This window comes from Rhinichthys klamathensis, unplaced genomic scaffold, assembly GCF_029890125.1.
Source record: "Rhinichthys klamathensis goyatoka isolate OS25496 unplaced genomic scaffold, OSU_Roscu_1.1 h1tg000430l_1, whole genome shotgun sequence".
Lineage (NCBI taxonomy): Eukaryota > Metazoa > Chordata > Actinopteri > Cypriniformes > Leuciscidae > Rhinichthys > Rhinichthys klamathensis.
Genome location: NW_026606926.1, coordinates 1,487,906 through 1,500,604, shown reverse-complemented (window position 1 = coordinate 1,500,604; position 12,699 = coordinate 1,487,906). Strand labels below are relative to the sequence as shown.

The following is a 12,699-nucleotide window of genomic DNA, read 5'->3' as shown; positions in this document are numbered from 1 at the left end:
AAAATAGCTCTTACTGCATATATAAAAAAGTGTTTATTTGAGCATAAATTCCTTGCTGGGATTATCCCTTATTTTGTCTGTCCAGGCTAGGACGTTCTTTTCTCATAACAGACTTCTTAAAGAAGGTGAAACACCAATGGTTTTCTCCCACATGTGTTATGACCATTTATCAAAATGCTCTTTTTTTTAACCCAAAGGGCAAAGCAGAACAAGACAGTTTCTCTATAAGATCATATAACCATAAACATGCTTGTCTGGACCTGTTCGTTCACACAGGTTTATAAACACTCGTAATCATCTGTGCATAAGACGGCATTGTGTAACCAACCACAACAGCTGGTAGTAATCCATGTCTAAGCACGTGTTGTTTCAACATACATGAACGCTAATCCGATTGGCGCTCTCTCTTGTTCCTTAAATGTATCAGATATTTCTGAGTGAGGTTATTGATCAGTCTTTTGAGTGTGTGAGTAGATTAAACATGTGCATAAAGGAACATTGGCCCAAGGGTCTCCTGTAGATTATGGCTTAATCCATCCATACAAATCCATTGAAGGGGGAGGGAGTGGTGAGATGGAGGAAAACAGGTGGGTGTCAAGGCAGTGTCTTTTGAGAAGAGAACACGTTTGTGTTGCTTTGTCAGCAGCCGGCTGGAGTTGAGCCAGCTGGAGTTGAACAGACATTTAAGTTACGATCAGTTTTAACACCCAAGAACCATTGTTTTTTTGGTTTTTTTTTTTTTTTTTTTGCGTCATTTGAATGTGGAAGTACACACAAAATTTGATAGTGAAATTTGTGGTGAACAATGAGAAATCTTTATTTGTTCCTTAATCAAAGCTGCTTCAAAAGACTATTATAACACCTGAATCCTGTGGACCACTGTTATGGATTTTTTGTATTTGTAGGGAAAAGGGCAGCTTGGACAATCTGCTGAATATCTCCTTTTGGGTTCTACAGTGACAAAAAAAATGGAATGACTTGACAATGAGTGGATAATGACAGAACTATTTCCTTAATGTGTACAGGATTAATGGAAATTAATAGCGATCTATTTTAAATCTGTGTCACCGATGCTTCAGAGGAGAAACACGTGCTTTCAGTTCTGCCGAAGGTGGAGAGGAAAATTATCTGTAATTTTCTTCCCATGCTAGTATGAATCCATCTCTTCTTGTGTCGTCTTTAAGATGAGGGGAAACCTGCATCAAAACTGCCTCAAAGGCATGAGGAATAGAGAAGCCCTGCAGCCTCCAGGCTTCAGTATTTAGAGTGTGAGTGTGTGTGTGTGTGTGTGTGTGTGTATGCCTGTACATGCATGAGCAATTGCTTTTGTGTCCATCCAAAAGAGGCTTAATATACAGGCAAAAACTAGTCCCACATGTCATTGGGCACAGCCAGACAGCTCAGCGTGGTTCTTCTCCACTGGAGGACTCGTGATCACAGCGATGGGCACAGATTCTTTAACAGATCTTCTGAAGCTACACATACATACACGCACTCGCCCCTTTCTCTTTTATCTCACAAGACAGCAGCATTCCTTCCTGAACGGATTGTGATTTCATGTGTTAAAGAAAAAGGCATGTGCAAAATGGAGCTTGTTCCCCATGAGTCATCAGTCCGATCTTCAGGATGGTGTTTGTTCCGAGTCTCTGTGGTCATTGGGAATAAGCAGCTAATAATGGTGCTACATTCTTCAGAATTGAATCAGTGAGTGAAAACATTGTGCAGTATCACACTCTTCCTTGGTGTTTCCTCTATTCTCTCAGCCTCTGCAGATACTTCACTGCCTAAAATAAACCCATGATGTTTAACCCCTTGGTGACCACAGCTGCTTACAGCTACAACTGATGAAGAAGCCAGCTGGTGTCCTAAAACAGTAAATACTATCCGCCTCTGTCACGCTCACCCTGTCTCAATCTGTTTCCCTTGTATCACTTTGAAGGACTAGGAGTGCCATTAAAAAATGGATTTAATTGTTTATTTATTGAAAAAAATAAATTATTATTATTAATGTATATTACAAATAATAAAATACGTACATAAATTACTTTTCAAATCCACAAAAAAATACATATTTTAAATTTAATAGCAACAAAAATGACTATCATAAATTCAACTTATATATATTTTTATTTATTTATAGTTAAATATTTGTAGATGTAGTAAAAAAAAAGTCATTGGAATGTTAAATAATTTAATTTTTTAATTTATTATTTTAGTGTTGCGTTTTACTGTTTTTAAACATAAGTAGATAGTTCACCCAAAATGAAATTTGTCATTATTTCCTCATTCTGTCATTTTTTTCGGTCAATTTTGATTGTCTTTAAATATCAATTTAAACATGTGTTTAAATGACATTTTTGTTTTTAATTGATCATTTTTCTTCTATAATTTAAAAAAAAAATTTTTTAAAGTGAATGCTGCTAATTTTCCTTATTATAGCACCACCCATTCATTAATAGATCTTCAGTTCTGCTTCTTTGTTTTTAAATTAATCCCCCCCCCCCCAGAGTGTTTTTAAATGATTGAATATTAAAAATGATTCTTGACCCTTTTGTTGTATACAAGAAGATATAATTGTCCACAATGTTGGATTTTTGGGGATAAATCTCTGCGTAATTACAGTCATTCGGTTCATGCAACTTGAGATTTCCGCATCAAAAAGCCACAATGAGTGAAAATCGTAAAGAGAGCAGCTTCCACACCTCTCCCGGGAGCCACACGGTCTTTTGCACCAGATGTTTTAAGGCGACCACTTGAAGTTGACAGCTCTGTTTCCCAGTAGAGCAGAGAATCATCATTTGAGACAAGCACTCAACTGGTTAAACTCTCACACAAGTCACAGGACACATCACGGTTCTAACAGAGCGTAAACATGTTTGCCTTCATGAGCCAGTCTGGGCAGCGTGAGTGTATGGTTTGAGTCACAGTGCAGCCTACACAACAGCTGACAGTTGACACGCATGATAGCATCATGAAATTACGAACAATGACAATGGCAAAGTCTGCTTGAGAACTGTGTTTTGGGTGCGTGTTGTGCTCAAGCCGAGGTGGCAGACTGTGTGTACGTTTTTGAGAGCGTCGGGTCTCCGTCATGGTCTTGGTGTGGTGGTGAGCATGCATTGTCTTGCTCAGCGAGGGTCTGACTGCTTCTCTCTGTGCCGTCAATATGAGAAGTGACAGTCTGACAACCATAGCTAATGAGGGGAGTGTGGTATCGAGTTGCCCTGATGCCCTGTGCATCAGTCAGAGTCGTGTGGGTCAGACCCACGGATTGTGTTTTTGCTATCCGATCTGCTGAGCTGAACCTATTGATGGTCAGAGAATAAAGGCTAAGTGAGAAACGTGGTTTGTGAGATTGATCTGTTGGTGTGAATGTGCTCTTTTTGTACGTTGAAAGGTCATTTTAGTGCCTCTTTCCAGTTGCATTTTCTTTTCACTTGAGGTTAATTTAATTTGGATGATGAGTCTGTCTTATGTCATCCTGATTAAATTTCATTCAACATTTTCCCATGTGCTATTTTTATTAAGTATTTTCTATAAATGAATTGTGAATGATATTGCTTGACTGCTTTTGTGAAATGCTTACAGTTAGTATCAAAGCTCTTGAATTTGCCTTAACAGATTTCATTTAGCATTGAGAGTAAACATGAAGTCACAATCCTGAGTGGACTCAACGAATTTGTAGTGAAGTTTTATGGACCACAAGGAAGTAAGTCTGTTTTTAAATTGTTTACATATATGTTCTTTATGAAAACATTTCCAGCTCAAATTTCACCCCAAAAATCAAATGAAAAAAGCCCATTTTAAGACCATAAGATTTTTTTTACATTTATGACATATTTTTCATGACAAATAATAGTGTGTGTGTTTAAAAATTCCTTTATGAAAAAGCTTTTTCATGATTTTCTTGTTTTTAACACAAAAATCAAAGGCTTCTAATTGATTCTGAATCATTACAGTAATTTGTTTCTTATTTCTTTTTGGAGCGAAATATGACCCAGACATGGCCTTGTTCGATTTCTTCACCTAGCTATCACGTGAAGCAATGATGCCACTTTTTTGCATATTTAAACATGCCTATCTTACACAACTTTTGGTTTGGGACTTACTCAGAAAACATCTCGGGACCCTTTTTAATTATCATATCATCTTCTGTTAAATGATCATCTTTCCTCCCTCTCTCCACTTGAGAGGTCGGAGCAGGTCTTATCCGTGACCTCTGCGGCTAGGCTTTACCTTTTGGAGTTTGAGCCTGTGGCCACAAGGGTCAGATTGCAGAAGGCTATTCTTGGAGTGAGCACACGTTGCACCATACCCCATATCACACGAGGCCAACAGCACAGCTTCCCTGTCCACATGTACACACCCACACGTGTGTCATTACACATACAATTCATAATTATCTAATTAAGAATTAGTTACACCCACACAGCGTCACTTTTGAATACAAAGAGCTCTACGCTTAGTCATTTAGAGTGTGCATAACTGCTTGTCTTTTCAAAGCCTGTGTTACAAGCTTGAGGAGATGTGAATTGTTTCTTGAATAGTCATGTGTCTCTTTGTGTTTTTCCTGCCAGCACCGTATGAAGGGGGTGTATGGAAGGTGCGAGTAGATCTTCCAGACAAATACCCCTTCAAATCTCCCTCTATAGGTACAGTATTACTATACATGTATCCCAAAAGAGCCATTATCAGCTGAGTGTTCTTCAAAAGCCATTTTTATGTGGTGTCATATTTAAATGTCTGTAAAGATGGTGTGGTAGGAGAAAGGTTAGGAACAGCCAGTGTTGTGCAGTCAAATGTTGTTATTTGTATCTAATACCATTTTAAGACCATTAGGATTTTTTATATTTATGACAATTTTCATGACAATTAAGCACACAAATAATTTTTATTTGAATAATATTTATTTAATTATTTATTTAATGAATATTTAATACAGTAATTTGAATCGAGGAAATAGTCATAAATAATATAAAGCAAAACACTTATTTATGCTATTTAATTAGTTTTAAAAAGTAGGAAACCTATGCAATCAAATGCTGTTATTTCTATCTATGATCTCATTTCATCTTTCTTCTTCCATCCCTCTGCAGGATTTATGAATAAGATTTTTCATCCGAACATCGATGAAGCGTAAGTCTCTTTATTCTGAGTCTGAATTGCCTTCTGGTTTGCTTTGAGCAAAAAGTTATTTTCTTAAAAGGATAGTTCACCCAAAAATGTACATCTGTTATCATTTACTCACCCTCATGTCATTCTAAAACTATGATTTTTTTTGTTACTGATGTGAAACACAAAAGATATTTTGAAGAATGTTCGCACTGCTTTTCTCCATATATTCAAAACGTCATCAGGAGATCGGGTGCAGAAAAGCTCCAAAAAAGGACCAAAAGTGTTATAAAAGACACACTCTTTCAAAGCAATACAATAGTTTTGTGAACAATGTATTTTCTTAAATCCTCCTTTTTAGCCCTCAGATATTTATTTTAACTCTAAAAGTCATGCAATGTTTGACATCAACAATAGCAAACTCTTTCTTTTCAGCAGTATTTTTTTTAATTAGCATTTATTTTAATATTTTCAGTTTTCATTTAAGTTTCAGTAATTCTGTTATGTGCTTTTGTCAATTTTATTCTTTTAAAAAATGTATTTTATATAGCTTTATTTTATTTTTATTTCTGTTTTAGTTGTAATAATTTTCTAAACTTATTTCATAGCCAAGGCATTCCATCTAATATACCGAAAACAATTTTCTTTTTAGTTTTAGTTAATAACAGCACTGGTTTTCAGCAATAAATGTTCTTTTTTTCATTCTGGGTGATTTGGTGTGAATAGACATTAAAATAAAAGAGCGATATGAAAAATGCTGTTCATATCATACTGATCTCAGAGTGAAGAGAGAACTTTTCCTACCTGCAAAATGTATTGGGTAACACTGTTCTGGAATGGAGAAGTGGAAGTAAACAATGTGATGGGGTGTCAATGTCATTTTCCTGTTATCACAGTAACGCTGCTTTGAAACAGTCTGTATTGTATAAAGCACTATTTAAATGAAGGTGACTTGACTAGATCACAGTATAATGATATTAATTGAGGTCATCACCCCTACTCTAATGCCAAGACTGTTATTCTTTGTCCAGGTCAGGGACCGTGTGTTTAGATGTGATCAACCAGACATGGACAGCTCTTTATGGTATGTATATGCGATCTCGATCATGTATATTGAGAATAAATGCTCAGGAAAAGCCATAGCTTGCATTGATGCTGCCTGAGGAGTAGAATAAAGTCTCGGCCCCTTAGACAGGACCGTGGTGCACAGTAATCCTCTTAACCTCTCTGAATAAGCTAATACCTGCAAGGTCAGAAAACAGCATCAGCTCACCTAACAACCACTCTTAAATGGCCCATTCCCACCAGCAATCATTCACAGCACCATTGTCTGTCTTTTTGCAGCTGTCACTCCATTTTTGTCTTTATAATAATAGAAAGTCACAAATTTAGAACAATTGTTATTTTCATTCAATACAAGTGTAGTTCAGTTGTTTGCATCCTAGTGTTGAAGATATTATTTTGTAATACTTGATTCTGATGTTCTGCATTCTGTGTTCAGATAGTGTTGACATATAGAGTGGTCATGTTTTATGATTCAATTCAACAGCACAACAAACATAATATTTAACACACTGCTTTATTCCAAAAATATGAACAAGTTTAATTAAAACAGTGGCATGTAGACTTCCAATATTTCTCAATTAACTGCTTCATTGATTCGCTACTTTGTACAGTAGATACTATAGAAAGTCTGTTATTCATATATTTTATTTATTTATTTATTAAATGAATTGCTCTTCTGTCTAGCCCCCAAAAACCCCTTCCCCCCCCATATATTGTCCACCTACATTTTTACACAATTTAAATTTACACAAACTAAAATCTATTATTTATTTTATGTATACTATAGAAAGTCTGATATAATTTTATTTATTAAGTCTGTTTGTAAAGGATCACTTTGCGGTTCTCTTTTTTTCTGCAAAATAATTCAAACTCAAATTTATAACCGCCCCTTGAACTAAGTAATTACTTTGAACTAAGTAATAACCGCCCCTTGATCACCAGAACTTTATTTTGTGATAATGACCCGCTGACTGTACATTATCCCGTATTTGGTTTATATATATACTCAGCTGCTTTATGTCATTGTCCACTTTGTGTTTGTATAATAGTGACAGCTAGAACGTACAGTACTGTCTATGAGAGAAAAGAGAAGGACAGAAAGAGAGAGAGAAAGAGAGAGAGAGATCTATGTCTACAGCCCCCACACTGAAAGGGAGATTAGGCCATAATCATGTCACTCACCACAAATCCTCCATTTTGTGCTGCATGTTGGGCTCATAACATAAGACTTTTGCTCTGCTCCTGTATTAAAGGCTCTACTTCCTGTCTTTCTCTTTCCTCACAGATCTCACCAATATCTTCGAGTCGTTCTTGCCACAGTTACTGGCCTACCCGAACCCCATTGACCCTCTGAACGGGGATGCGGCAGCCATGTACTTGCACCGGCCAGAGGACTACAAACAAAAAATCAAAGGTGATTTGGAGAGTTGCTCTCGTTTGACTTGGTGTTCTCTTGGTTTAACCTCCATCTGGCCTCTGGTTTTATATCTGTCACCATGTTTCACATCACCACTTTACAATGTCTTCTGCTCTGAAAAATGTGTGTGCGTAAGGTACATGTGATCATAATGAAACATGCCAAATTGCAGACATCATTTTTGACCTAGCTGTCATACAAAGACATTATGAACACATGCAAAACAAGAGAGAACCAACGAAATAATAACAACTGATTATGTTGTAGCCATTGTACGCTTTTGCATTTGAGCTTTTTGTTTCTCTATGCATTTTTTTTCAATAGTAAAATAAAACCTGTAGATGTTGTTTGCCAAATAATTTTGTCAGATAAATAAATTAACCAAGTTAAGTGTTTTGTTCTTCCCTCATATTTAAGATATTTAAAAAATACATAAAGTATTGTCCTCATATTTTGATGGTTTAATCGAATTTGTAGGTTCATTAAAACCAAATTTCTCCTCTGGACATCACTCTTGGCCAGTCGTATATCTTTTTCTTGCAAAAGTTAAGTCTTCTTGAATTTAAAAAGCCAAATTACTGTCTTTACCATTATGTATTTCTAAGCAAATTTGTGGATATATTGTAATTTTTAAATGCTTTTTCATTAGGCAAATTGAGTTTCCAAAAGCATGAATGTTGGTATCATGACCCTTTTCTTGTCTTTATTTTTATATAGTAAAATGTTTCGGTAAAAATTCACTACAGTTCAATTTTTTTAATGTCAGTTAGATTTTCTAAAAAGAAACCATTACTTTTATTCAGGAAGGACACAATAAATTGATCAAAAGTGACAGTAAAGACTTTTATTTATAGTGTTACAAAAGATGTCTATTTGAAATAAAGGCTGTTCTTTTGAACTTTATATTCATTAAGAAGCTTGAAAAAAAATGTATCATGGTTTTCACAAAAAACTTAAGCAGCATAACAGTTTTTAATATTGATAATAAGAAATGTTTCTTGAGCATCAAATCACTGAAGACTGAAGTAATAATGCTGAAAATTCAGCTTTGCCCTCAGGAATAAATGACATTTTAAAATATTTTAAAATAGAAAACAGTTCTTTCAAATTGTAATAATATTTCTCAATTTCACAGTTTTTACTGTATTTTTGATCAAATAAATGCTGCCTTTGTGAACATAAGAGGCTGAGGCTTTTTCAAAAACATTTGAAAAAAATCCTTTGAACAATAGTGTGAATATAGGTATATATTTGTTAATTTAGTGATACAACAGTGTGATAAAACTTCATTATTTTAATAAATTTATATATATTTTTTGTAGTGATATAATTATTTGCTTTCTGTCTTTTTCCCATCTATCTCTTTCTGTCTCGCTGTTTCTCTTCAGAATACATCCAGAAATATGCAACAGAGGAGGCTCTGAAGGAGCAGGAGGAAGGAGCGGGCGACTCCTCTTCAGAAAGCTCCATGTCTGACTTTTCAGAGGACGAAGCTCAGGACATGGAGTTGTAGTTAAGGGCGACAGTTTCTCCCCTTTACCACAGAGACTATATTATTTCCTAACCATGCGAAGCAGACTATAAAAGATTCATATTTAAACAAGGTGATTTTTTTTTTTTTTATCGTTATTATTACTAAACCAGGATTTTTATGGATATCTAGCGTTGACGATGAATACGGCACACTCTCTAGGTGTTCTATCTCTACTTCTTGGTGGTTGTTTTCCCCCCCCCCCCCTTTTTTTTTCTCCCTTTCACTCTCTCACTCGCTCTCTCCGACACCCCAACAAAAGAAAGGCTTGTAGTGTTGATTCCACGTTGGTAGCTGCGTAGCTGGAATGCATGTCATCGCCTCCCTAATCCACCTTTTCCGATGCAGACCGACGGGACAGAGGCCGTATTTAACCGGGGGTGCCCTTGTGATGTTACTAACGTACTGAGAGTTGTGTCCGTGATGCTCTGATATATGAATCCCCTCAGCTTAGACCTTTTGCAAGGACGGTCTTCAGGTGGAGCTGTGGCAGTTGGATCGGACACGTTTTGCCTCATTACTCCCCTCCACCTCAGCGCTTTGATCAATCCAGCGCAAGTCATTTTGAATTATCGTTGCTTCCCTGGTTGTCCTGTTTTTTTTCTTCTTCTTTCGTTTGTTTGTTTTCTCTTTAAACAGCTGTTTTAAGATAGAAACGCTCAAGAGAGGAATTTCTCCTTTCTCCTTTTTATTTGGCTCTCACCTTGAGGGGAAGTTTCCACGCTGTACGTTAAAGCAATCATCAGGATTTTACAGAACGTCACACACATTCTGCTCACCAATCAAGCCCACGATACAGCGTCTACGGCGGAAAATATCAATACGACTCCCTTTAAGTTCCTCGAGCGTCTTTTTAAAGAGGATGTAGATGTAGAGGCTAGCACACCGAAGCTCAACTTTTCCACTAGCTCGATGTTTCTGGCTTTTGTTTCCTCGTTGTGGAAGTCCCACACCCACAAAACGTGGCTCTACACTGTGTGACCTTCCACAGTGACCTTCACTAAACGACCAGGAAAGTGACTGTCCTGCTTTACGGAGCACAATCTTTTATTTTGTACCAACATTGTATGCACAGAGTGTTTTGTCTTTTTCCTCTTTCTGTCTCGCACCCTCTCCCTATTTACGAGCATCTTTTTTGTACATTTGTTGTATGATGCGGAAGTGGAGTCGTGTAGGACTTTGTTGGTCTAGCCTAGAAGAAACCTTCAAGAGAAAAGAGACAAAAAAAAGACTTTTACTAACATTTGTAGAGTTCATCATCTTTTCCTATTGCTTGTGCATAACTATGATAGCTGTTGTTTGACCTCATGTAGATCTAGTTAGTTTTACTGGGTGGTGAAATCAAAAATAGTTGTTCATATGGATTTAGGTTTCGTAACCTGCTTGTCCGAATACAGATATTATTCGAAGGATCCCATTTGGTAAGATCTGCCTCGGAACTACTTGTGGTTTTAGGAGAAGGCCGAGTAACATTTACTAATGCTGAGGTGGGGTTTGGCCGCTACGGTGTGGAAACGGGCAGATATCTTCTGTATAAAGAGCTTTTGAATTTCAACATCTGCAGATATCATCAGTGGCATGTTGGTAACATGAAGAACCAGATTTAGTTTGTGTGTGTGTGTGTGTGTGTGTTTTGCAGTATTCTCACAAATCTCGCATTCTGAATGCACTTGCAGATTCATTCATCGTCCAAAATGTAAACGAAACGGGGTTGAAGTGAAGCGTACAACGTTACAAAACAGACGCCGACCCCAGCGGAATGGCATTAGGGGAGGTGTTTCAGTTTAGTTCAGCTCGCGTGAACGATTCAGAGCTGCTTATTTTTATCCCATGCCTTTTTTACGTTCTCTCCTGTTTTTCATTTTGAATTAAATCAATGCTTTATGGGCAAAGCATTTGACCTTGTTTTAGCCCAAGTCAAGAATTGGCCAAATTGTGCAATAGGAAAAAAAAGAGGAAAAGTCTCAGTTGAACATTTTTGAGTCTAAATCAGTTATTGGGGGTTCATATTTTCAAGAAAAAGAAGAAAAACATCACTTATATGCAGTATTGTATTAAGAGGAAGTTATGATGGTCGCAAGGAGAGAGACAGCATATGTTTAGACAGGCCTTTGTTTCACATCTTTTAGACATGTATGGAAGAAAATGCTTCTCGTTGTGGTTTGGTTGCCTTGGTAAACATTTTGCCATGCCAAGCAACACGCACCCTGACAAACACAAAAGACTCAGCTTCTCTATTTCATTTCTGCTTCATTTTTGATCCAATATGAGAGGCAACATGTGGAGATTTAGTTTAAAAACATATATTTTTCCTTTGTTTTTAACAAATGTCATGTCAAAGAGTAAAATGACTAAAGAATTTGAGAATATCAAATAAACAAATGTATAAGCGTGCTTCCAATATAATTAGAAATTATACCATTTTTTTGTGAATTTATTTACTAATTTTTGGATTCCTATTTTTTCCCTCATGTCAATAACAGAGGCATCCATCTGAGCAGGTAATATGTGCTGAAAAGGTCTGTGGGATTGAAGGGAGTTTTTATTTATTTTTTATTTTTAAGTTGTTTAGTGGGTGGGGTGGAATAAATAATTACAGTGTGTCCTTTGTGTTTTGCACTCATAAGCCCCCAGTGCTTACACACACGCACAAACATTGCACACGTACACATTCAGGGGATAGCAGTTATTAATGGCGTGGTCTCCAGCTGTTTGTTTGCCTAAGAGAGAGAGAGCGAGAGAGAAAGGAAGAAGAGATGTGTCTTCCGGCTGCTGCCATGGCCTCAGAGGCTCCCCCTGCTGGCCCTCTCGGCCAATGGCATCGCGTCTCTTGCAATTGTGTTGATGACGAGCTTTCCAGTGCACTTTGCATGCGTCCGGTGTAGAGTCCAGTCTAATTGAGTCCTGGCTGTCCACTCCTTTAGTCCCTTATACCTGTGCTTCAAGAGGGTGCTCAGACATGGGGCTTATGTGGGCACACAGCATGGATTTATTTTTTAATTAGTATCTGTATCTAGTTCCTAGTGTGTGATACGCTGACTTAAAAAAGAAAATACACTGTTTTTTTTTTTTTTACACTTTTTTTTTTAAAATCCCAGGTATTATGGTAATTTGTCCCTTTTATTTCCTTAACCATTAATCTTACTCTATTTTTTGCCATTCTTTTTTTTTCTTTTGCATTGTGAAGTGGGCATGCCTGTCACAAAGGACAAATGCTCTTTATCTATAGGATTATAATCTCTTAAATAGCTGTGTACAGTAAACTGTAATAACTTCTTTTTTAATAAAATATTAAATATGTGTACAAACTGCTTTGTATCTTTCTTCAAAATGGGTCATTGTGTTTTTCATTTTCATTCGAGCATTTTAGTGCCCCCATCATGTATATTGGGTGAAATGTTAAACTCACGATTAAAAAAAACAAAAAAAACAAACAAACATCATATTAGTTTGACAATATCACAATTAAATGATCATGAAGTGAATTTTAAAGTATATAAGTAGATGTGTCCTTGTTAACTTATAACAAAAAATGGAAATTTATTACGAACTTAAAATAAAATGTATTTATTTA

General features: G+C 36.4%; 1 protein-coding gene across 1 annotated transcript in view; it reads left to right on the top strand.

Annotated features, from left to right (window-relative positions):
- Positions 1–12,434, top strand: part of ube2h (ubiquitin-conjugating enzyme E2H (UBC8 homolog, yeast)) — a 29,172-nt gene extending 16,738 nt beyond the window's left edge. The window contains exons 2-7 of the mRNA XM_056235804.1: positions 3,633–3,709; positions 4,578–4,652; positions 5,097–5,136; positions 6,144–6,196; positions 7,463–7,591; positions 8,983–12,434. Coding sequence (XP_056091779.1) covers positions 3,633–3,709; positions 4,578–4,652; positions 5,097–5,136; positions 6,144–6,196; positions 7,463–7,591; positions 8,983–9,107 — 499 coding nt within the window. The 3' untranslated portion in view covers positions 9,108–12,434. The remainder of the gene's footprint in view (positions 1–3,632; positions 3,710–4,577; positions 4,653–5,096; positions 5,137–6,143; positions 6,197–7,462; positions 7,592–8,982) is intronic.
- The last annotated feature ends 265 nt before the right edge of the window (positions 12,435–12,699 follow it).